This window comes from Sapajus apella, unplaced genomic scaffold, assembly GCF_009761245.1.
Source record: "Sapajus apella isolate SASKATOON/1434 unplaced genomic scaffold, GSC_monkey_1.0 scaffold62, whole genome shotgun sequence".
Lineage (NCBI taxonomy): Eukaryota > Metazoa > Chordata > Mammalia > Primates > Cebidae > Sapajus > Sapajus apella.
This window is the reverse complement of record NW_022437002.1, coordinates 16,873,441-16,897,802: the sequence shown is the minus strand read 5'-3', so window position 1 is coordinate 16,897,802 and position 24,362 is coordinate 16,873,441. Positions and strand designations below refer to the sequence as shown.

The 24,362-nt window shown below is 54.6% G+C and overlaps 3 protein-coding genes across 7 annotated transcripts; 2 read left to right on the top strand and 1 right to left on the bottom strand.

Annotated features, from left to right (window-relative positions):
• The first annotated feature begins 581 nt into the window (after positions 1 to 581).
• TCTEX1D4 (Tctex1 domain containing 4) lies at positions 582 to 2,145 on the top strand. Of its 2 annotated transcripts, none has more exons than XM_032247362.1 (3): positions 582 to 746; positions 1,218 to 1,263; positions 1,374 to 2,145. In XM_032247362.1, exons 1-3 carry the CDS (start codon positions 605 to 607, stop codon positions 2,053 to 2,055), a joined length of 870 nt encoding a protein of 289 aa, XP_032103253.1. In that variant the 5' UTR covers positions 582 to 604; the 3' UTR covers positions 2,056 to 2,145. The 2 variants fall into 2 exon arrangements, with proteins under 2 accessions (XP_032103253.1, XP_032103252.1); XM_032247361.1 differs by having other exon boundaries at positions 582 to 755.
• On the bottom strand, positions 2,068 to 7,729 carry PLK3 (polo like kinase 3). Its single transcript, XM_032247355.1, has 15 exons — positions 7,012 to 7,729; positions 6,737 to 6,844; positions 6,528 to 6,644; positions 5,951 to 6,080; positions 5,779 to 5,866; positions 4,883 to 4,978; positions 4,585 to 4,783; positions 4,343 to 4,469; positions 4,043 to 4,134; positions 3,708 to 3,801; positions 3,495 to 3,578; positions 3,240 to 3,402; positions 2,962 to 3,091; positions 2,681 to 2,794; positions 2,068 to 2,571 (listed from the first exon to the last, which is right to left on the bottom strand). The coding sequence occupies exons 1-15, from the start codon at positions 7,219 to 7,221 to the stop codon at positions 2,380 to 2,382; spliced, it is 1,944 nt and encodes a 647-aa protein (XP_032103246.1). The 5' UTR covers positions 7,222 to 7,729; the 3' UTR covers positions 2,068 to 2,379.
• On the top strand, positions 6,838 to 23,379 carry BEST4 (bestrophin 4). 4 transcript variants are annotated; one of them, XM_032247357.1, is made up of 12 exons: positions 6,838 to 7,035; positions 8,893 to 8,949; positions 19,283 to 19,446; positions 19,534 to 19,628; positions 20,291 to 20,575; positions 20,759 to 20,913; positions 21,311 to 21,388; positions 21,678 to 21,875; positions 21,999 to 22,079; positions 22,195 to 22,349; positions 22,504 to 22,778; positions 23,194 to 23,379. In XM_032247357.1, the coding sequence occupies exons 3-11, from the start codon at positions 19,295 to 19,297 to the stop codon at positions 22,775 to 22,777; spliced, it is 1,473 nt and encodes a 490-aa protein (XP_032103248.1). In that variant the 5' UTR covers positions 6,838 to 7,035; positions 8,893 to 8,949; positions 19,283 to 19,294; the 3' UTR covers position 22,778; positions 23,194 to 23,379. The 4 variants fall into 4 exon arrangements, with proteins under 4 accessions (XP_032103248.1, XP_032103247.1, XP_032103250.1 ...); XM_032247356.1 differs by lacking the exons at positions 6,838 to 7,035; positions 8,893 to 8,949 and adding an exon at positions 14,642 to 14,871; XM_032247359.1 differs by lacking the exons at positions 6,838 to 7,035; positions 8,893 to 8,949 and adding an exon at positions 17,962 to 18,873.
• Positions 23,380 to 24,362: the final 983 nt, after the last annotated feature.

Sequence of the window (24,362 nt, the reverse complement as noted above, 5' to 3'; positions counted from 1 at the left end):
CTAGGCCACACAATATGTAGCCAGCTAGGGACAAGCCCCAGGACACTTGGGTCAGCAAGGGTCACGAGGCTGGACTCGGGGTTCACTGCCGAGTCACTGCCACTTTTTAAGCCTGGTTCCTACCAGCTGAGCCAATGGGCCTCCCCTCCCCCGCACGTAACCCTGAACTGAGGAAGTCATCCAAGCCCCACCCTAACTCTGCGCCGACAGCGGAAATGTTTGTCCTTGTTGAGGCTGATGGGGAGGCAGAGCCATGACGTGTTCCTTCCTGTGGGCCCAGACCCTGGATTCCTGAGCCACCACCCCCGCAGCCTCAAGGTCTCCCCCCTATCCTAGGCCTCTGTGACTTGTTCACAAATGGCCAGTCATCTGGCCATTCCACAAGGGGGGAAAATGAACCCTGGCTGAAGAGCCCCGGGGTAGGATGAGGCCTTTCTGACCACAGCCTTGCTCTACATCTACCCCTGTAGTCCACGCTTAGAGAGTTTGCCTGAGTTTGCAACACCCTGTCGGCCGCTCTTCCTGATGACTCGGGGGCACCCCACACTCAGCACGTGCTCACAGTAACAACGCTGTCAGGTTAAGCCAGAGCTGGACTGGAGGGATGGATCCCGGAAGGGAGGAGTGTTTGCCCCAGCAACCCTTGGCAACTCCACAACACAGGTCCTTCCCCTCCCACTTGCCCTTCAGGCCCCCACAGCCAGAGCTGTGGAGTCAGGAGAGAACTCAGAAGCCAAAACTGCAGGTGACTCAGGTGCCTGAGGGAGTTTCAGGAGCAGAGGGCTGCCATCCCAGAACTGATTCTGGAGGAAGTGGGATCAGAGGCCAGAGGCAGAAGGTGGAAGGGGGCTTCACAAGTCTTCTGCCCTCAGCCATAGCCAAGTGTGGGGGAATCTTTGTGCCAGCCACTCTAGAGTAGATCTAGTGCAAGAGGATTGGATTCAACACCCCCAGGCCTGGGGCTGAAGGAGCTGGGTCTGTTGGTCCTTCCTGGTTAGGGGCTGGAGGCACCATCACCTCCACAGTGCAGGCTGAGGCAGAGGTCCGCCTCCCCTTTTAGAGAAGTCTGGTGGAAGGGAGAAAAGGCAGTGTCTAAGACTCAGTGCACCTGGCTAACCTCCACAGTGCCCAGGGAAGGAGCTCAGCGGGCAGGGACTAGCCGAGGATCCCAGTCCCAGCAGCCTGTGTGTCTAACAGCCTTCAACCTTCTCGGCACCTAGGAACCCAGGCAGCCTGGGACTATTTGATCCACTTGTTCCAAAACACAGGTAAGAAGGGGGAAGAAGGTAAAAACTCTTGACATCACTGAGCAAGAGGCTGGGGTGGGTAGACAGACGCCCTGTGAAGGCCTCCCTGAGTGTGGGTCCTCCAGCCAGCAGGTCCATGGCCAGTAGGCCGCTGCCTCCTGGACGCCAGGAGGAGGAGAATGCCAAAGACTCCGGGCCGAAACTCTCACTGGTGCGGCCCCGAGGCCGCCTGCCCAGCATTGATGAGGCTCGACCAGCAGGTCCAGGTCCAGGTCCGGGACCGGCCTCACGCCGGGGCTCCATGCTGGGCCTGGTTGCGTCCTTCTCCCGCCGGAACTCCCTGGCTGGGCCAGGCGCGGGCCCTGGGGATCGGCGGCCATCCCTGGGCCCCGTGCCCCCTCTGGGCTCACGGGTCAGCTTCTCGGGGTTGCCCCTGGCGCCCGCCCGTCGGGTGGCACCCTCCTACCGCAGGGAGCCGGTGCCGGGGGAGCGCTGGGAGGCCGCGCGCGCACAGCGTGCTCTGGAGGCGGCCTTGGCCGCAGGGCTGAGAGACGTGAGCTACTCGGGCACCGAGGCCGGGCATCTGGCGCAGGAGCTCTGCGAGCAGGTACGCGTGCGCCTGCGCGAACTCAGCCCCCCGCGCTACAAGCTGGTGTGCAGCGTGGTGCTGGGGCCACGCGCGGGGCAAGGCGTGCTTGTAGTTAGCCGCGCACTCTGGGACGAGGCGTGCGACGGGCTGGCCTCCGCCTCCTACACCAACGCCTCGCTCTTTGCCGTGGCCACAGTCCACGGGCTCTACTGCGAGTGAGGGAGACTCCAATTCTGCAAAATGGTTTATTATCCTAGGAGGAGACCCTCCTGGGGCTCACATCCCAATAAATAAGTGTCTGACAATAAATAAAAGTGGTCCATAAATAACGCCCCCTAGCTGGGAGCTAAGGCTCAGGCTTATCTTGGAGAGTGGGTAGGAGCCAGGGAAGACAAGCTGCCCCCAACTCCAGTAAAGCTGGTCCCTGATTCCCTGGGGGATTCAGCCCAAAGCCCCCAGTGAGGCACCAAAGGAACGGGAAGGGCCACAAAGGCAAGGGCCAGAGCCTTCCAGGCACGGGCCTTAGGCCTCAGGGCTTGGGTCCTACGCTGGGCTGCGGTCCCGGAGCAGGCGCAGAGCATAGCGAAGTCGCTGCCGGAGGTCTGGGGAGCAGCCCAGCTGCCGAAGGTGGGAAGCGAGGTAAGTACAAGCACTGCGATTTCGGGCCACAAAAGTCACAAGGAGGGGCTCCCAGCCACTGAGAATCAGCTTGGTGTGGTCCCCGTAGAAGTTCACCTGCACACAGGAGGATGACAGTGGTCAGGGCCTAGGCTCCGGACCCGGCTTCCTCCCCAGCACCCTGGGCCTCCCAGACCTTCCCAGCAACTCCTGGATAGTCCTTTACCTGGACAGTGCCATCACTAAACAGCATGAGGAGAGCCTGATCCGTCTTGACCCACTGCAGCAGCAAGGGTGGGGCAGGTACCTCTACCTCTTCCACACTGGGCAGATCTCCACCCTGGGTGTGGGATTGGGGCAAGTCACTGATCGAGCATGAGACAGTCCCCTCGCCATTAATGTGTGCCTTATCCTCTAGCTTTGAGTACCACCCCCCACCACCAAGGGGGAATCAGAAGGGATCGGGATGTGTTGGTTTTCAGTGTGCCACAGCTCCAGCCCTCACACCTTCATGAGGTGCTGCTCCATGTAGGAGGTGAAGTACTGCAGGATACCCAGCTGAGGCTGCAGGGCCCGGGGCACAGCACCCACGGAGAAGGAGAAGTGCTTTGTGCTGGTGGGGTTGTAGTGCACAGTCCTGGAATGGGGAGGCAGAGGTCAGAGGGTGCCCTGCACCAATGCCCCTCCCCTGAGAAACCCTAGATCCCTAAGCCAGGAGCACACACCCAGGTGCAGCCCCGCTGGGTTAGTGGCCTAAATACAAGGCACCCCGTAACAGCACTTACTTTCTATTGGCTGACAGGGCCATATGTGTGCCATCATTGAAGAGCACAGCCACACGGCGGCTGGACAGTTGATACCCAAAGCCAAACTTGTTGGAGTAGTCAACCCACTTGCTGACCCACACCAGAGGCTCTGGCTGGGCCAGGGGGGCCGGGTTATGTTCCGCTGTCATGGGAGAGGAGAGAGTGAAGATCTGCTCCTGGCCTCCCAGCCACAGAACTCCCTCCACAGCAGCACATACCAGACCCCGACCTTACCTGGGGGCATGAAGGCCACACAGTTTCTCAGCGCACAGAGGGCTGACTCCACCACTGTGGCCACAGTCAGACCTTCTTCAAATCCTGAAGGAGACAGGGCACTGAGATTTAGGCATCAGCCCCCCAGGACCCAGGCCAGGCCTCTCTGCTCACTCCTTCCCTCTGGTCCCTGGTCTCAGCTCCAGCAACCTCTCAACCTCCCTGCCTCCTCACCGTCTCCACTGCTTGCCAGTGTCTCACGGGGTGAGCTGTCTTCAGGTACTGTCTCTACCAGGCTGACAGGGGCTGGGCCAGAAGCTGCTGGAGCCTGGAGGGTTGGGCAGGGAAAGGGAGTGAGACAGGCCCCGAAATCCAAACCCCTGAGTCCATGGCCCAGCCCCGCCCTGGCTCCCAGGGCACTCCAGGTCAGAGCCCCATCAGGCTAGTGACACACAGCCAATTAGGCTACCACGAGGCTGGATGCTTCAGCAGCCTCTTTTATCCCCGGCTTCCCTCAGCTGCTAGGGTGGGGGTGAGTCAGGGGAACAGTGTCCACGTGAGTGCCTCACCTCTGGCCTGGCATCCTGATGGCCAATGGACGTGCGCATGAGACCACTCACCAAACAGGAGACCTCATCCCTCTCCTCAGCATGATTCTTACCTGGGGGTGAAGGGTGATACTGTCCTCAGTATCTGGCCCAGCCCCTCCACTTCCCACAGGGGTGACACAGAGATTGACCTCCCCAAGGACCTGTACTGCACATGCTCTCCCCCACAAGTCCCCAGACACCCACACTCACATGCCCAAGACAAATGTGACAAGCTGCTCTCCTGCTCTACCCCTCAACCCACTGACACCCAAGACTCACTCTTGTTCTTCTTTCTGCCAAAGAGGCTCTTGGTAACTTTGGCAAACAGACTCCTAGCCGGGTTGGGGGGTGTCAGGTCTGGGACTGTCACACAGCTGCTGATAGGGAGTCGATCAGGGGTGTAGCCCTAAGGAGGGGAGCCATGTGAACAGAGAATAGAAGCTCCAGTGGTCCTGTCACCTGCCCCCTTTCAATCCCTGGGAATACACAGACTGGACTTAGAGGTCTAGGGAGCCACAGACCTTGGCAAAGAAGTCATGGCGCAGGATCTGGTCAATAGAGGGGCGGTCTCGGGGTGAAGCCCGAAGGATGGCAGCTAGAAGCTGCCGGGCAGGCAGTGAGAGGCTGGCAGGCAGCGTGTAGTGAACCTGCTTGATGCAGCGGTATGTCTCCTTCAGGTCAGCTGTCTCAAAGGGAGGGGTCCCGCAGAGCAGCGTGTACCTGTAGGGCAGAGCCAAGGGGTCAGGAGTCAAGTGGAGAGGATGCCCCACCCACACACCCACCACCTGTCTGCTGCTGACCCTGGTCCCTGAGACTCACATGACACAGCCCAGTGACCACACATCTGCCTCAGGGCCATGGCCCTGTCTTAGTAGCACTTCTGGAGCCACATAGTTGGGGGTGCCACAGATGGTCCTGAAAGAAGGTGAGATGGAGAGAAGGCTGAGACCTAGCCCAGCAGCCCCCCACCCCTTCCCCCACTGTGAGTCCAGACAAAGCAGCTGCCTGTCACCAAAGGCCAGAGAGCTTCTGCTTGTCCTGGGACAATGGATGCCAGGGATGGCAGCTGAGTCCCCGCCTACCCGCCTGGCCCAGCTGCTCAGCTGCTCTTCATGATAGGGGGAGGGCTTGACCCCCAGCCCTGTCCCCTCCTCCAGGGTCGACACAGAGAGTCCACAGCTGATCCCTTCTCCCTTCCTGCACTCCTGTCTGTCAGACAGGCATCAGGCTGTCACCTCCTATGGTCTGTGCCACACACACACCAACACCAGCTGTCACAACCCCCATAAACACTCATCTGCCACACATGCTATCTGTGTCCCACACACTCAGTACGATGGCCACAGCAGGGTCTTCTTACACCCAGTGTCATGTCGCACCATTCCCACTCTCAGTCTGTCTCACACACCACATGCTGCCTGTCACCTTCCCCCATCCACACACAGGGTAAGTCATGTGCCTCCAAGAATCTGTACACCCCCATCTGTCTCAGGGATTCAGGGTCACCCAGTCTATCTGTGTCACACATCTATAGGATCCTTCCTCTCTCTACCAATCCCAGTAACGCAGGCTGCCATCTCCACCTTCATATACGCATAAACAGCCCATCATCCCTTCCCATTTATTTCATGCACACATCAGACAGTCACCTGGTCTCCTACATACATATGCACTGTCACATATGTCACACACAGACTCCTTTCCTCAAAACTCACTTCTTCCTCTGCTCCAGGGGCTCCAACCGGGCTGCCAGCCCAAAATCCCCCACCTTCAGTTCCATGTTCTCAGTGATGAAAAAATTTCCTAGATGGGGAAAGAGAGGTGTGTCAGCTTCTTCCTTCCTCCCTGCCTCCCCAACCTCCCATCCTCAGGGCTCAGGAGTCTCACCCAACTTGAGGTCCCGGTGCAAGATGCCCCGCTGGTGCAAGTACTTAAGGCCTGAAAGGATCTGCCGCAGGTAGTAGCGCACCTCTGGCTCCAACAGGGTGTGGCGGGCCTTCCAGATATGGGCCAGGGACTGCAGAGAACCACTGCCTCAGCCCCTGGTGGGACTTCCCTTCCCCTCCCCCTCCATCTGTGCTCCCTGTGGAAGAGACAGGGCCCCAGCTTTGGGTCTTAAGACTCTCTTCTGGGCTGGGGTGCAGTGGCTGATGCCTGTAATCCCAGCACTTTGGGAGGCCGATCATGAGGTCAGTTTGAGACCAGCTTGACCAACATGCTGAAACCCCATTTCTACTAAAAATACAAAAATTAGCCAGGCATGGTGGCGCCCGCCTGTAGTCCCAGCTACTCAGGAGGCTGAGGCAGGAGAACTTGAACCCGGGAGGCGGAGGTTGCAGTGAGCCCAGATCGCGCCACTGCATTCCAGCCTGGGCAACAGAGCGAGACTCTGTCTCAAAACAACAACAAAAAAGACTCTCTTGTCTCCCTCACCCTCATCCCTGCTGGAATCACCATCTTTCACCTTTCGGCTGCAGAGCTCCAGGAAAATGTAGATGTTGTCAGCGTCCTCAAAGTGGTGCGAAAAACGCACGATGTGGCGGTGCTGCAGGTCTCGGTGCAGCTCAATCTCATTTAGGATCTGCGATGAGGGCGCAGGGTCGTCATCCTTCCATGGTTCCCAGGCCACCATCCCACCCCCCCCCCCCCCTCGCCCGCTGAGCCTAGACCCACCTTCTCACGCTGATGCGGTTTGGCAACGCGGCTCTGCGGGATGACTTTGACAGCGTAGGCGCTGCCAGTCTCTGTGTCAGTGGCCTCGTAGCACCGGGCAAAGCCCCCCTGTGAAGAGGGGGCATCAGGCTGGGTGTTCCAGGGAAGGCCGAGTCTAGCCCGCGGGCGTCCCCGAGTTTACGGTAAAGCGCCCACGCCTGGCTCGGCGTCAGAAAAGAGGCCGGCCAGGACCCCCACCTCCACCATCACCACCCCGGGGACGTCCCCCCGCCAACCTTGCCCAACAAGCGGCCTTTGAAGTAGGTGCGGCCGCTGCGCGGGTCCGTGATGAGGCGCCCGGGGTCTGACGCCGGTAGCCCGGCCAGCATCTCCAGCTCAGGTCCGGGCAAGGCACTCGGAGGCGGCCCGGGCCCGGCGGGGGGAGAGGGTGGGGCTGTCGCACGCTGGAAGGGGCGCGGGGACAGGAAACCGGCGGCGGGCTCCATGCGGGCGGTGCGTCGCAGCGCGGGGGCCCGGCTTCTTCTCGGTTCCGCCAGGCCCCGGCCGCGCGTGGTGCTGCCTGGATTTGCTACGCTGCGCTCGCGCCCGGGGGAGCCCAGCGTTTTTATCAATGAACGCCTGCCCCTCCCCGGCGTCTCGTCACCGAAAGTTCCGCCCCCTTCCTGGCTTTGAGTCGCGGAGAAGCCACACCCATTCCCGGCCTTACGTCACCCAGAAGCTCCTCCCCCACCCGGCGCATTGCCAGGCCACGCCTCCTGGACACGCCCTGGGGCGCAGCCCGTTTGCCAGTCACTGTGCAGGTGCGATCGGGCTGCAGGAGCCAGCTGATCCCTGTCCGTCTCCCACCCCTCCTTGGCGACCGCCAGTCCCCCTCATGGAGGCCTCTTTCTTTCCCCATCTTTCGGAACGTGTGCTGAAGTCCGAGTGGGACCTGGGCATCTGGAGGCGTCTCCCCAGCAACTAGATAGATCAGCGTTCTAGCCAGGAGGGGCGAGGCAGGGGCGGGGCTCGCTTTTGCCCGGGCTTCTCACCAGCACTCCCCTTTCTGTGTGCCGGACCGCGTGCGTTCCATGCCCTAGCCCAGGGCCCGGCCCAGTGCTGCCCTCTTTAGGACCTGAGAGGAAGGCACAGTCCTGGCTTGCCTGGCCCGAGGGCTGCCTTGCCAGGTTTGAGAGTCAAGCAGAGCCTGGTATTTCAAGGCTTTTACCATGCTTCCAGGCCCATCTTCCACTGCCCACTTCTACACTCTTGAGGGGCAGATTTCAGGTTCCTGTGGGCTCCCCAATTCCCTTCCTCTGAAAATACCCCCGGCCTGGGTCAGCAGCCAGAAGGCCAGAAAGTGATGAATGGGAATTGGATTTTTCTCAAATGCTAGCCACGGGCAATGGGGCAGCTAAGTCTCCCAACCATGTGGACCCTTAGATCCCTGCTCAATGCCCACCCTTCCCAGGGTCAGAGGCAGAGCCCCAGGACCACAGGCCTCCTGACCTTGGCTCTCATCTCTCTGCCCTCCCTCTGTGCCAGCCAATCAATTACTGTGCCATTCTGCAAAGATTTATTTAGAGCAACTGCTAAGTGCTGGACACTATCTCAAAACGAATCAAGATCACAGCCCTTACTTAGTTTACATTCTGCTTGATGGAAACAGACAGTAGGCAAACAGATAAACAAGGTAATTGCAGGCTGTGAAAAGTGCTATGAAGGAAGTAAACAAGAGCAAATGAAGGGCCTACTTTAGAAAGAGTAGCCGGGAAAGTCAACAAATATTTGCTGAGTACCCAAATCCTGTCAAGTTTATCTCCCAAATAGCTCTAATATCTATCCCCTTGGCTCCATCTTCCCCTCACACCCTGGCTTGGGCCACAGTCTCTGTGGTCAGGATGATTGCCACAGCTCCTTGCTGCTCTTCTGGCCTCAGTCTCATGCCCATTTCATCCCCCTCCGTATGCTGTTAGTGGGATCCCACCTAATCCCTCATCAGACCCATGAGGGCTAGCTTCTCCAACCTTGGCCTTCATGACCACTGAACAGAGACCCAGGACAGCCTAAGACATGGAGGAATACTAGTAGCCAAGATGACTAAGGGAGAGTGGGGGATAGGGGTGGGCAGGAAGGCCTTAAGTGCCTGCTCAAGAGTCTGGTCTTTATCCTTACAGGTCAGCAGTCTTCCTGTGGGGAGATGGTGGCGGGGCTAGAAAGCACAAATCCCCAGGGTAAATGGATCTGAGGCATTTAGAGAGTCAAAGGGGCATATTCAATTTTACAATGTTTTGTTTGTTTGTTTGTTTTTTGAGATGGAGTCTTGCTCTGTCGCCAGGCTGGAGTGCAGTGGCACAATCTCGGCTCACTGGAACCTCTGCCTCCTGGGTTTAAGTGATTCTTCTGCCTCAGCCTCCCAAGTAGCTGGGATTATAAGTGTGTGCCACCACGCCTGGCTAACTTTTGTGTTTTTTAGTAGAGAAGGGGTTTCACCACGTTGGCCAGGCTGGTCTTGAACACCTGACCTCAAGTGATCCACCTGCCTTGGCTTCCCAAAGTGCTGGGATTATAGGCATGAACCACCGCACCTAACCTGCAATTTTACATTTGTAAAATGTCTCTTTATTAGTTGACCAGGGCTGCCATAAAATGCTACTAAGTGTGGCTAAGCAACAGAAATGTATTTTCTCACAGTTCTAGAGGCTGGAAGTCCGACATCAAGGTGACAGCAGAGTATATTTCTTCTGAGGCCTCCTCTTTGGCTTGTAGATGGTGGTCTTCTCCCTCTTTTTCTTCTTTTCCTTTTTTTTTTTTTTTTTTTTTTGAGATGGAATCTTAACTCTGTCGCCGAGGCTGGAGTGCAGTGGCATGATCTCGGCTCATTGATTGTAACCTCCACCTCCCAGGTTCAGGCAATTCTCCTGCCTCAGCCTCCTGAGTAGCTGGGATTACAGGCATCCGCCACCACATCCAGCGAATGTTTGGATTTTTTGTAGAGACGTGGTTTCACCATGTTGGTCAGGCTGGTCTCAAACTCCTGACCTCATGATCTGCCACTTCAGCCTCCTAAAGTTCTGGGATTACAGGCATGAGCCACCACACCCAGCCCACATGGTCTTTATCTCTATGTGTGCACACATCTCTGTGTGTCCTAATCTTCTCATAAGGATACCAATCAGATTGGATTACGGCCCAAACTAACAACCTCCTTTTAACTTAATTACTTCTTTAAGTACCCTATTCAAATATAGTCACATTCAGAGGTACTGGGAGTTAGGACTTCAAAGTACTAATTTTGAGCCAGGTGCAGTGGCTTATACCTGTAATCCCAGCACTTTGGGAGGCCAAGGGGATTGAATCATCTGAGGTCAAGAGTCAAGACCAGCCTGGCCAACATGGTGAAACCCCATCTCTACTAAAAATACAAAAATTAGCCGGGCATGGCGGCATGTGCCTGTAGTCCCAGCTACTCCCGAGGCTGAGATAGTAGAATCGCTTGAACGCGGGAGGCAGAGGTTCCAGTGAGCTGAGATCACGCCACTGCACTCCAGCCTGGGTGACAGAGTAGGACCCTGTCTCAAAAAAACAAACAAACAAAAATATGAATTTTGGGGCCATGCAGTGCTGGCTCATGCCTGTAATCCCAGCACTTTGGGAGGCTGAATCGGGCAGATCACTTGAGTCCAGGAGTTTGAGACCAGTGTGGGTAACATGGTGAAACCCCCATCTCTACTAAAAAAAAATACAAAAATTGGGCTAGGTACAGTAGCTCACACCCATAATACCAACACTTTGGGAGTCTGAGGCAGGCGGATCACCTGAGGTCAGGAATTCCAGACCAGCCTGACCAACATGTTGAAACCCCATCTCGACTAAAAATACAAGAAATTAGCTGGGTATGGTGGCAGGAGCCTGTAATCCCAGCTACTTGGGAGGCTGAGGCAGGAGAATCACTTGAATCCAGGAGGCAGGGTTGCAGTGAGCCGAGATTGAGCCACTGCAATCCAGCCTGGGAGAGACACAGCAAGACTCCATCTCAAAAAAAAAAAACAAAAAACAAAAATTATCAGGACGTGGTGGCTCACACCTGTAGTCCTAGCTACTTGGGAAGCTGAGGCACAAGAATCACTTGAACCTGTAAAGTGGAGGTTGCAGTGAGCTGAGATCATGCCACTGCATTCCAGCTTGGGTTACAGAGTGAGATTCTGTCTCAAAAACAAAACAAAAATTAGCTGGACGTGGCGGCGCACCCCTGTAATCCCAGCTAGTTGGGAGGCTGAAGTGGGAGGATCCCCAAGCCCTGGAGGTCTAGGCTGCAGTGAATCATGATCATGCTACTGCACTCCAGCTGGAGAGACAGAGCTTGTCTCAAAAAAATATATAAGACCGGCCAGGCACGGTTGCTCACTCCTGTAATCCCAGCACTGTGGGAGGCCAAGGCAGGTGGATCACCTGAAGTCAGGAGTCCAAGACAAGCCTGACCAACATGGTGAATCTCCGTCTCTACTAAAAGTACAAAAATTAGCCAGGTGTGGTGGCAGGCACCTGTAATCTCAGCTACTGAGGAGCCTGAGGCAGGAGAAAAGCTTGAACGTGGGAGGCGGAGGTTGCAGTGAGCTTAGAATGCGCCATTGCACTCCAGCCTGGGTGACAAGAGTGAGACTCTGTCTCTAAATAAATAAATAGGGCTGAGCGTGGTGGCTCATGCCTGTAATCCAAGCACTTTGGAGGCCAAGGCGGGCGGATTACCTGAGGTTGGGAGTTCAAGACTAGCCTGACCAACATGGTGAAACCCTGTCTTTTAAAAAAATAAATAAAATAAAAAATAAATAAAAGGCCTGGTGTGGTGGCTTATGCCTGTAATCCTAGCACTCTGGGAGGCTGAGGCAGGCACATCACCTGAGGTCAGGAGTTCGAGGCCAGCCTGGCCAACATGGTGAAACCCCATCTTTATTAAAATACAAAAAGTAGCCGGGCATGATGACAAGTGCCTGTAATCCCAGCTACTTAGAAGGCGGAGCCATGAGAAATCATTGAACCTGGGAGACACTGGTTGCAGTGAGCTGAGATCATGCCACTGCACTGTAGCCTGGGCAGCTGAGCAAGACTCTGTCTCAAAAAAAAAATTATATACATATGATAAAAATAAATAAAAATGAATTTCGGAAGGGGGCACAGTTTTGCTCATAATGGCATCTTAATTATATCAGAGTCTAGCAAGGTCCAACACACTGTTTTTTGCTTTTGAACACAGTTTCCCCGTGTGGCCCAGGCTGGAGTACAGTGGCATAATCATGGCTCCCTGCAGGCTTGACCTCCCGGACTCAGGCAATCCTCCCACCTCAGCCTCCCAAATAGCTGGGGCTATAGCTGGCGTGTGCCACCACATTCAGATAATGTTTTGTTTTTTGTTTGTTTCTTTTTCTTTTTTTTTTTTTTTCACAAATAAGACATTTTATTTGCCACTATTATAAGTCTGAACTTTAAATAGATTATTGGACTGGTGGTTCATATCCATCAGCTCGTTCAACTTTAGCACCTGTCTCATCCCCAGTGGCGTTTCCAGAACCACTGCCTTCACCATGAAGCTCCATGAGTTTTCCCAATTCAAACTTGGGCTTCTTCAGCATTTTTACTTTTCTAATGAAGACATCATGGAGAGGATAAATAGATTGGCAAGCCTTTTCTATGTCTTTTCCAATGCTGTCTGGAATCAATTTATTGACCACTTCTTTCAAGTCATTTGTCTGCACCTCTCAGATCATGATTTCCATCATCTTCTTCTGGAATTGGCAGACCTATTGGTGCTGAGCATAAGAGGTCTTCCGTATCTGATTGTTGCATTTTTTAGTAAAAGTCTGCACCTCTCAGATCATGATTTCCATCATCTTCTTCTGGAATTGGCAGACCTGTTGGTGCTGAGCATAAGAGTCTTCCGTATCTGATTGTTGCGTTTTTTAGTAAAACCAACACAGAACAGACAAAGCAAGTAACCATCGGTAGTCTTGACATCAACATGAGCTTCAATCATTGTCTGCCATTTTTTGACCAGGCTGATCTTGAACTCCTGACCTCAAGTGATCCATCTGCTTCGGCCTCCCAAAGTGCTGGGAGCTGGGATTACAGATGTGAGCCACAGCGCCTGGCCCTTTTTTGTGTTTTTTGTAGAGACAGAGTTTTACCATGTTTACCCAGGCTGCTCTTGAACTCCCAGCCTCAAGCAATCCACCCACCTCAGACTCCCAAAGTGCTGGGATTATAGGTGTGAGCCACCAAGCACATCCCAACACACTGTTTTGGCAGAGGGGATGGGCAGGCTCAAGCCAGGCTCAGCAAAGATCCACTATAGCAGCTTATCAAGGCATCCCCTCCTTCAGCAGCATTGGCTGGAAGGAAGCTCATGGAGCCGTAGAGCAGGACGTGGGCGCTGGAGATTAGCCATGGAATCAGATGTTCATTTTTTCTCTTTTGAGACAGAGTCTCGCTCTGTCGCCCAGGCTGGAGTGTAGTGGCAGCGATCTTGGCTCACTGCAACCTCCACCTTCCGGGTTCAAGTGATTCTCCTGCCTCAGACTCCCAAGTAGGTGGGATTAAAGACTCCTGCCACCAAGCCCGGCTAATTTTTTTTTTTTTTTTTTTTTTTTAAGACAGGGTTTCACTATGTTGGTCAGGCTGGTCTTGAACTCCCGACCTCAGGTGATCTGCCCGCCTTGGCCTCCAAAGTGCTTGGATTACAGGCATGAGCCACCACGCCCGGCCTAATTTTTATATTTTTAGTAAAGACAGGTTTTCGCTGTGTTGGCCAGGCTGGTCTCGAACTGCTGACTTCAAGTGATCCACTCGTCTCGGCCTCCCAAAGTGCTGGGATTACAGGTGTGAGCCATTGTGCCCAGCCAGTTGTTCACCTTTCCAACAGACGTTTTCCTGAGCAGCCTCTAGGTGTCAGGTCCTTTGCTGCCCCCTGGAGTGACCTGTAGGTAGGACTACCGAACTGGCCTGTAATTAGTGCTACAGTGGTGAAGACGGACAGGGTGTAGGGGTGGCCTATGGGAGCCCAGAGGTGGGATCACACTCAGTTTGAGGAATGCAAGTAAGCTGAGATTTCTAAGTTGAAACCTGAGAGCTGAGGAAGAGTTCGCGAGGAATAGGATGGACACGAGAAAGTGTTGCAGAAGAGGAACCCTGTGCCCCTTGAGGCCTGGAGTGAGAGCTGTTGGTTCTTGAAAGAACTGAAAGTTCAGAGTAGCTGGAGAAAAGGGGGAAGGGTGGCTGGAACAGTCCAGGTGCCAGACCCCCAAAGGCTTTGCAACGTGTGTGGAAGAGTAAGGTCTACTTGCCCCTTCCCCAATTTGACAAGTTCCCAAGCTGCCCTAAGTTTTGAACTTGGTGAGTTCAGAGTGGAATCTGACAATATAGCCAAGGAGTGAGTGTGGAAAGTGGGGACGAGGGGGCCAGGACAGGCTCCTCGGGAGAGAAAGCTGATTTGCCCTCTAGGCCTGGTTCTCTAGAGCCTCCTCCCCAAAGTTGAGGAGCTGCTGCCAAGCACACAGGAGCTGAGCCTAACACTGGGTTCCCTTCTCTTCCCAGACTGGGATTTAAGGTTGAGCCCGGGCTGTCTGATTCATGGCTGTGTTACCTCTCATCCCTGCCAGGGGCCAGCAGTCAAGCACAAAATAAAATCCCATCTGGGCTTTCTTGCCCTCTTCCTGTGACTTTCTCAACTGGCCGGGTGGGCCCACCTCCGGCTGGGGCTGTGAGCTTATTCTCTTGTCTTCCTGTTCTGTCTTTTGTTGTTGTTGTTTGTTTGTTTGTTTAGACGGAGTCTTGCTCTGTCACCCAGGCTGGAGTACAGCGGTGCAATCACAGGTCCCTGCAGCCTGGACCTCCTGGCTCAAGCAATCCTCCCACGTCAGCCTCCAAGTAGCTGGGACAGAGGCATGTGCCACCAAGCCCGGCTAATTTTTTGTATTTTTTGTAGAGACGGGTTTCGCTATCTCTAAACCCTGGCTGGTCGCGAATTCCTGGACTCAAGTGATCCCGCTTTGGTCTCCCAAAGTGCTGGCATTATAGTCATGAGCCGCTGCGCTCGGCCCAGAATCTCTTGAGTGTCAGATCACAGAGACCAACGAAGGAGGGTCTAGAATGAGAGATGCCAGGTAAGGTTAGGACTTGGGAAGGGCTGTTGGCTTCAGCAATAAGGAGATGGCAGGTGTCCTTGGTGGGTGCAGAGGTGGAAGGGATAAACCCGACCTGAGATAAGAGACGTGCTGATAGCCACATAGCGCTTCCCACCTAATATTCACAACCACTCCATGCCATAGGCATTATCATCCCTATTTCCCCATGGGGAATTTTTTTTTTTTTTTTTTTTTTTTTTTTGGAGGCAAAGTCTTGCTCTGTCGTCCAGGCTGGAGTGCAATGGCATGATCCGGGCTCACTGCAACCTCCATCTCCCAGGTTCAAGTGATTCTCCCACCTCAGCCTTCTGAGTAGCTGGGTTTACTGGTGCCTGCCACCAAGCCTGGCTAACTTTTGTATTTTTTGTAGTGACAGGATTTTGCCATGTTGGTCAAGCTGGTCTCAAACTCCTGACCTCAAGTGATCTGCCTGCCTTGGCCTCCGAAAGTATTGGGATTACAGGCAAGAGCCACCGTGCCCTGCCTCATATGGGAATTTAAAAGGTTCAATGGCTTACCTAAGGTCACAAAGCTTGATGACCATGGCAAAGCCTGGACTTAGGAACCTGGGCAGTGTGGCTCCAGAATCCATTTCACCACCAAGCCATACAACCAGCTCTCAGCTGTGAGGAGGGGACAGGGGCATGGGTGGGCAGCGCCAATAGGGAGGGAGAGGCAGAGCTGGAGGATAAGGAAAGGTGGGGCAGGTGATTTATGGGCTGAGTGGTTCCCTCTCCTGTACCATAAACCAGGGGACTGGTCAGCAGCTGAGAAGGAAGATAAGGTGATTCAGGAGGTAGAGACTGGGTGGGCCTGGGGACCGCCCTCTTCCTCTGGCAGAGGCTTTACATCACGCACTTTTATCCCTGGCTCTGTGGGAAATTCACAGACCACAGGGCTGGTAACAAGCAGAGGTGTGAGGGCCACAGGTGCGGGTGGGGTGCAGGATTGAAATGCAGCCAGCAGGGCTTCCTGGAGTAGAGCTGTCAAGGAGACATGGCCTGAGCTCCTGCACTCCCAGGACCTGGCTTTCCAAGTCCTGGGACATCTTTAAGTGGTAAGCAGCCCAGAGAGTCTAGGAAAGCCACATATAGCAGTGTGGGAATGAACTGCCTGGCCATGATGCCTGAGGCCCAGGAGCTGGTATCTCACCCTCCGCACGTCAGGTCCTGGACACATGGACACACACACACACACGCACACTCTCTCTCTCTCTCTCAGAGTCCTATTCTTTCTTTCTTCATATTGACATCTCACATGGGAAACCCAAAAGGAGAACATAACTCCAGTTCCAGTCAGGCCATGAGTAGTTTTCCAGACCTTGGCTCATCTGGGAAATCTCACAGAATAGCAGGGGTGGGGTGGGGGAACAGATGTCTTTCATTTTAAAAGGGACGAGAGAAAGAGAAAAAGGAAGAGGGGGTGGAGGGAGGCAAGAAGGAGGGAAGGATGAGAAGAAGAAAGAAAGAAAAATAAGCTTGCTTGGTTTCAAGTCCTCCCCAGCTGTTTTTTGTTTTGTTTTGTTTTTGAGACAGGGTCTTACTCCGTCACCCAAGCTGGAGTGCAGTGGCTGTATCATGGCTCACTGTGGCCTCAAACTCCTGGGCTCACGTGATCCTCCCACCTCAGCCTCCCAAGTACCTGGTACTACAGGCACACACCACCACACCCAGCTCATTTAAAAAAAATTTTTAGAGACAGGTCTCACAATGTTTCCCAGGCTGGTCTCAACCTCTTGGGCTCAAATGATCCTCCCACCTCAGCCTCCCAAAGTGCCAGGATTACAGGCATGAGCCACTGTAGCCTCCTAGCTTTACTTAGATGAATCAGATTCAAAACTGTTTTCAGGTGTCTCATGGGCTAGAGGGGAGATCTTCCTGTAAACAGATCCTAGACCACTGTGGTTAACTGCTGCAAGAGAGAAAACCCACAAGGCTTTGAGGAGTAACCTGGGGAAGATCATGGAAGGCTTCCTAGAGGGTGCCCTGAGCCGCACCTTGAAGAAACAGTTAAAAATGAGCTAGGCATATACACCTACTATGCACTCACAAAAATTAAAATTTAAAAAAAAATTAAAAATGAAGTAGGCAGAGGCTGGTGATGAGGGTAGAGGTGGGTAAGTCTCAGAAGGTCTTGTGTATCCAGCTTAAAAGCCAGGACCCAGCACTGTTTGGTCTGGGGCAGGTTAGCAGGACATCAGGAAAAGGTCTCTGCCACCTCATTTCTCAGAGACTGTCTAGTTTGGAAGGCTTGGGAGGCAAGAGTGGACCAATAGTAGGAAACCAAAGAGAACAGGTTCAACTTTTCATAGCAACAGCAGCCCAAGCCAACCACCCACAGTGCTCTAGGCCGTAGGCATTGTTTCTGTGAATACTTAAAATTGCCCCATGAGGTTAGGTGTTCTGCATTCTGCTTTCCAGAGGAGGAAACAGAGGTTCAGAGAGATTAGGTAACTTGCACAGTTACAGAGAGCTGGGATTCAGACCCAGGTTTGCCTGACCCCCAAGCCTGTGCTCATAACCACCTCTATGCTTCCTCTCTTTGGGACACTCTTTTTTTTTTTTTCTTATTTTTTTTTAAACACAGAGATGAGGGTTCTCCATGTTGGTCAGGCTGGTCTCGAACTCTCGACCTCAGGTGTTCTGCCCACCTTGGCCTCCCAAAGTGCTGGGATTACAGGCTTGAGCCACCGCGCCCGGCCTCTTCCTTTTTTTTTTTTTTGACAGAGACTTGCTCTGTCACCCAGGCTGGAGTGCAGTGGCGCAATCTCAGCTCACAGCAACCTCCACTTCCTGGGTTCAAGTGATTCTCCCATTGAGATTCTATTTCTTTTTCTTTCAGAGAATTAGTGATGGTACTTGCCTGGCCCAGGCTAGAGTGCAGTGGCACAATCTTGGCTCATTGCAACCTCTGCCTCCCTGGGCTTAAGCGATTCTCCTGCCTCAGCCTCCCACGTACCTGGGATTACAGGTGCGTGCCGCCTGGCTAATTTTTGTATTTTTAGTAGAGACAGGGTTTCACCATGTTAGGCCAGGCTGGTCTCTAACTCCTGACCTCAAGTGAACTGCCTGCCTCTTGGCCACCCAAAGTGCTAGGATTACAGGGGTAAGCCACTGTGCCTGGTGGGAGAGGTTCTATCGGCACCTTAGGTATTACTTCCTCTGTTTGACAGATGAAGAAATTGAAGAGGTGAAAGTGGCCATTCAAATCCTGGGCACCCCTAGGAGTCAGGATGTTGGACACAGGGTTTAACAGGGCCTGCACTCCTATCCTGAACTTCCAGATCTGTGGCTGCCAGCCCTGTGGCATGGATGAGGAAGAGCCTGGCCAAGACCCCCAGAGCCTGGACAAGAAGCCTGGGAGTGTGGCCAGTGCACAGGATGGGTTCTGGAGCTCATGCCCTTGCCAGGCCACTCCCAGCGTTGGAAGTCCATCAGCCCTGGCTTTGAATCCTGCCTCCAACATACGCTAGCTGTGTGGCCAACCGTGGGCAAGTCATTTATCTCTTGGAGCCTCATCTGTGAAATGCGGAAGATTGATTCCTACCTTATGGGGCTGTGATGAGGATTTCATGAGAGGATAACATAGTAGTGCCCTTGGCATGGTGCCCATCACTTAGTCAGTGCTCTGTAATCAGCAGCTGGTATTATTATAACAGTTTATCATGCATCTGTCTTCCCACCTGAAACGTGGGACAGTAATTCCTGTCATACTGGCTCGAAGGACATGGTGTTGTCTGTGTGAGCTGTGGGGTCATTATAGGTGGCATTACTGCCACTCAAAGGCCAGCCCAGCCCTACAGGGGTAGGGAGACACACCCAGTTCCCAGCACCAGGGGAAGCTGGATGACAGCTTCAATCCATCAGTGATAGGCCTCAGTCCAGCCTGACTTTATAGATCCCAGAGGTACTTAAGTCCGTGGGGGGTAAAGTCTAGCCCATTTCTTCCTCCACACGGCTGCTGCCCAGAGCAGGCAGGCAGGTATGGGATGGGGGGTAGGAGTGCCCTGGGCCTTGGTAGACTAGTTAATCAGCTTCCAGAGCAAGGCTCCAAGGAATAGCAGTGGGTTTGGGCTGGAGCTGTGTCTCTTGTCTGCAGCAGTTCAGGATCTGGTTATCCCTAGCCCTGCAGACTGAAGAGGAGCTTGAGGAAGCCTCATGCATGAAGGGACATAGATCTCAGTTCTACCTTGCCCAACTCTAGCCTGGCTTTGCCATGCACTGCTGAGTTCTGCAAGGGATGGGGTGTGCTTTTCTGCTCTGCAGGCTCCTACCCTCTTGTCCACTGATGCAGGGTGAAGGCTGGGGTGTGTGAGACCAGAGTGGAAGGGAGGTTGTCTGGGGAACTAAAGGACAGCCCTGGGGGCAACTCTTGTTACCTCCTGCCCCAGGCTCCCAGCACCATGACGGTTTCATACACTCTCAAAGTGGCAGAGGCCCGCTTTGGGGGTTTCTCTGGACTGCTTCTCCGATGGAGGGGAAGCATCTACAAGCTCCTCTACAAGGAATTCTTCCTCTTTGTGGCCTTGTACGCTGTGCTTAGCATCATCTACCGGTAAGGGTAGGCTCTTAGAGCTTCCAGAAGCGGGGAGACTGGGCCACCCACCTCCCTCTAACCCAAGCCTACATCTGCCTTCCCCAGGCTGCTGCTGACCCAGGGGCAGAGGCACGTGTATGCTCAGGTGGCCCGGTACTGCAACCGCTCAGCGAACCTCATCCCCTTGTCCTTTGTACTGGGTAAGGCCCCCTTCTAGTTTTTCCTGTATCCTCCTTACTGTCTTCCCTGACCTCTGGGTTGGGTTGACAGCTCCGAGGGTCAGAATTATCCAACAGATGGTGTGGTGGTGCACCTGCAGTCTCAGCTACTCAAGAGGCTGAGGTGAGAGGATCGCTTGAGCCCAGGAGTTCCAGTCCAGCCTCGGAAATGTAGCAAGACTCCCCTAAAAAAAAAAAAAAGGATCACTCAACAGAGTGGCAGAGCCTGGTCAGCCAGAGCAGGCCCAGCAGGCACAGGAGCTGGGTGCTGGGTCCAGGGCTTCCGGAGGGCAGGGCCCTATCACTTCCCGGACCCTCACTTCCAGCAAGGCACAAGACACACGCTGGCTTCACAAGCCCACCCTGGGCACTAGAGGGGAGCTGGACAGAGGTGACAACCCCTTCCCCACCCTCCTGGGAAGCAGTCTCCTGGCTTTGAACCCCCACTTTCCCTCTGCTGGAGGAAGTTTGCCCTCCTCCCTCCTCCCGGTCTGGCATGGCAGGGCACTGGAGCCAAATATTTCCTTCCCCCTGCCCCGATTCAACTGGCCTGGACCAGGCCCTCTGCTGGGGGAGGCGAGGCGCTCCGACTTCCAGGCTCTCCACCTTCCCTTCCTATTCCCTCTACCATGGCGGCCAAGCAGGTTTCTATGTGACTCTGGTGGTGAACCGCTGGTGGTCTCAGTACACAAGCATCCCGCTGCCAGACCAGCTGATGTGCGTCATCTCGGCCAGCGTGCACGGCGTGGACCAGCGGGGCCGCCTGCTGCGTCGCACCCTCATCCGCTACGCGAACCTGGCGTCCGTGCTGGTGCTGCGCTCGGTCAGCACCCGCGTGCTCAAGCGCTTCCCCACCATGGAGCACGTGGTGGACGCAGGTGCGCCGCTCGCCGAGAGCCTCTGGGGGGCCGGCCCACGGCCAGATGCAGGTGCTGCTTGGGAGAGTCCTGGGAGTAGGGCCCTCCAGGGAAGGGTCTGGACCGCGACCAGAACGCGGAACCGCGAGTCCTGGGACTGCCGGTGGACGCGAGGGAGGGCAACCCGACAGCGGAACAGCAGCCTCCCCTGGCGGCAGAGGGTGCAACTGCACCCCACCCGCTTTACCCTCGCAGGTTTCATGTCGCAGGAAGAGAGGAAAAAGTTTGAGAGCCTGAAATCCGACTTCAACAAATACTGGGTGCCCTGTGTCTGGTTCACCAACCTAGCGGCCCAGGCCCGGAGGGACGGGCGAATCCGTGACGACATCGCTCTCTGTCTACTTTTGGAAGTGAGTCAGCTCCGGACCAGACCCATCTGCCCTCCTCCCTCTTATTTTGAAGATGACTAATAATTTTTGTGCTTAACACTTGTATGGCACCAACGGTGTACTCCGGCCTTTTGGAAGCACTGTAGCTATGTTAACTCATTCATCCCTTACAGCAACTTTTGAGATAGGTACTACCATCCTCCTTGTACAGATGTGGAAACGGAGGCACAGAGTGGAAATGAAACTTGCCTAAGTTACACAGCTAGTTAGCAGAGCTGGGATTCAAGCTCCCCAGTCTAATACACCTCTGAGGGCAGAATGAGAATGAGCCTCCTGGCCGGGCCCACGCCTAGTTTGTGCTGGGCACCCCTGTTCCTTCCTCACCTCTGCTGTCTTCCTGTTCCTGCCGTTCCCCCAGGAGCTGAACAAGTACCGAGCCAAGTGCAGCATGCTATTCCACTATGACTGGATCAGCATCCCCCTCGTCTACACCCAAGTAATTGCCTCTCCTCTCCCCAGTCCCAGTGCCTACCATATGTCCTGTGCCGTGTGTGAGATGAGAAGAATTAGAGATGGTACTTGCCTGGCCATTTCAATCCCCTGAGGCATTGGGTTCATCCTCAAAGCCTTCCTCCAGCCCCACCAAGGTGACCCTGTCCCCACTGGTGCTGCCACACCAGGATACATATTTAATTACTTGTCAGACTTCCCATAGAGCCTCATAGGCAGGGGCAGCATTTCTCCCTGTCCCGCTGCACCCTGCTCTGAGCCTGGCTCTTCTCCAGGTGGTGACCATAGCCGTCTACTCCTTCTTTGGCCTCTCCCTGGTTGGCCGCCAGTTTGTGGAGCCAGAGGAAGGGGCTGCCAAACCTCAGAAGCCTCTGGAGTCAGGCCAGGAACCAGCCCCGGCCCTGGGAGACCTGGACATGTATGTGCCTCTCACCACTCTACTGCAGTTCTTCTTCTATGCTGGCTGGCTCAAGGTGGGCACTGCAGATGGGCATGCCAGCCTGCTCTGTAGAGATGTGGGCACAGGGTCTGCCCCAACTTTGGGGGAAAAAATGTGGGGCTCTGAGCCCAGAAAACACTGTCTCTGCCACCTGCAGGTGGCTGAACAGATCATCAACCCATTTGGTGAGGACGATGACGACTTTGAGACAAACCAGCTCATAGACCGAAACTTGCAGGTGAGCAAGGATCAGGAGTCGGGGACAGCTCCTGGGCTCCCTCTCCGGGTCAGCTCTCAGCCCCTCCGTGGGAACGAAACGAGAGGAGGATCCTTGTAACTTGCTGCTGACCCAGGTGTCCCTGCTATCCGTGGACGAAATGTACCAGAACCTGCCCCCAGCCGAGAAGGACCAGTACTGGGATGAGGACCAGCCGCAGCCACCCTACACTGTGGCCACGGCGGCCGAGTCTCTGCGGCCCTCCTTCCTGGGCTCCACCTTCAACCTGCGGTGAGTGGCCCGAGCCGGCGGAGACCGCACCTGACCCGGCACGCGTGTCCCCGCTCAGCCTCTGGGACACCGATGCCTCGGTCCCTCCCCGAGAGCCAATCCCGCGTCCCCCGCCCGCCCTGTGACCCCGCTCAGCCCGCTTTCTCCCCCGCAGCATGAGCGACGACCCTGAGCAGAGCCTGCAGGTGGAAGCGTCGCCCGCGTCTGGTCGGCCGGCGCCCGCCGCGCAGACCCCGCTGCTCGGCCGCTTCCTGGGCGCAGGGGCGCCCTCCCCGGCCATCAGCCTCCGGAACTTCGGCCGCGCGCGAGGCACCCCCCGCACTCCGCATCTGCTTCGCCTCCGGGCCGAGGAGGGCGGAGACCCCGAGGCCGCATCCCGCATCGAAGAAGAGGCGGCGGAGTCCGGGGACGAGGCCTTGGAGCCTTGAGGTCTCGCTTGCCCCTGCCTGCTTCCCCCCACTCACTGCCCCCCTTCCCTGCCATGCGCGGTCCTGCCAGCCAGTTCTATTAGAGCAGCTTTTCCTGAGTGCCTTGAAGGCCAAAGCATTTAGGGACAGAATTTGAAAAAGAAGATGGCAGGAGGGGCCTGAGCCAGGGCTGGGAATGTGTCCACTTTGGTGGTAGAGAAGGTTGGATGGGTTGCTTGGGGTCGGTCAAACTAGAAAGATAAAAGCCTAGGCACAGAGGACTAGAGCCCAGGTGTACGGTTAGCTTCACAGCAACGGGGAGCTAGGCCAGCGGTTTTCAAACTTGAGGAAGGATCAGCATCACTGAAGCTCTTGTCAAAAGAGTGCATTAGATTTGGGATGATGCCCGATAACTTGCATTTCTAACAAGTTCCCAGGTGACGCTGTGCTGCTGGTCCAGGAAACACAATCTGAGAGTCACGTGAAGCAGTACTTGGAGGGGTATACCTAACCCTGGTAACCTTACTCAGAAGAAGCATCCCTGTGTGCTGGGGGACTTCTGCCTTATCTGTAATGTTCAAGTTTTTGTTTACATTGAGAATATATTCAAGTTTTTAACTTTTGTTTTTGTTTACACAGAATATATTTATTATTTGTGCAGTTATAATTGTTTAAAATTGAATTGGCATGGGTGCAGTAGGATGAAGATGAAGGAAGGAAGGGTTTGGGAATCTGTTTTGGAGCTGATTAAAGTCAGATGTGAAGGCAGCCATCCAGCACCCACCCTAGACCTAGCATTGGGACTTCAGTGTGCCAAGCTCTTCTCCACTCCCACCAACCACACAGGGGGAAAAAGTACAGTTTATGGGTGGAAGCCCAGGCCCATCTCCATGGTGCGCCTGCAGCACTGGGGGCACTCCGCTGATGTAAGAAAAGAGCCTTCTGGGGTCAGGCACAGTGGCTTACGCCTGTAATCCCAACACTTTGGGAGACCAAGGTGGGCGGATCACCAGAGGACAGGAGTTAGAGACCAGCTTGGCCAACATGGTGAAACGCTGTCTTTACTAAAAATACAAAAATCAGCTGATTGTGGTGGTGGATGTCTGTAACGCCAGCTGCTTGGGAGGCTGAGGCACAAGAATTGCCTGAACCTGGGAGACAGAGGTTGCAGTGAGCCAAGATCACGCCACTGCACTCCAGCCCTGTTAGAGCCAGACTCTGTTTCCGAAAATGAAAAAAAAAACCTTCTGGAAATAGTCTCCCACAGAGCACTACATTGGAATTGTGGTAAAACTGTGCTCCTCTAAGATTGCTGCCTTCTAAGTCCCAGTCTCCACCAAAAGAAATCAGTGAAGGCCAAAACTGAATATTAAGGCCACAGAATAAATCCCAGAACAAAGGATGAAGACAGAGGGGGACACTAGAGTGCAGTGAGTAGACTCCAGCCTCTGGCAGGGTCAGTTGACTGGATTCTAATGCTGGCTTTGCTTCTTTCCATCTGTATGTCCACGGGATAGTGAATATTTCTAAGCCACAGTTTCCAAATCTATAATGTGGAGACAGTAGCACCCACAATGCCATTCATTCAGAAGGCATCTGAAGATTT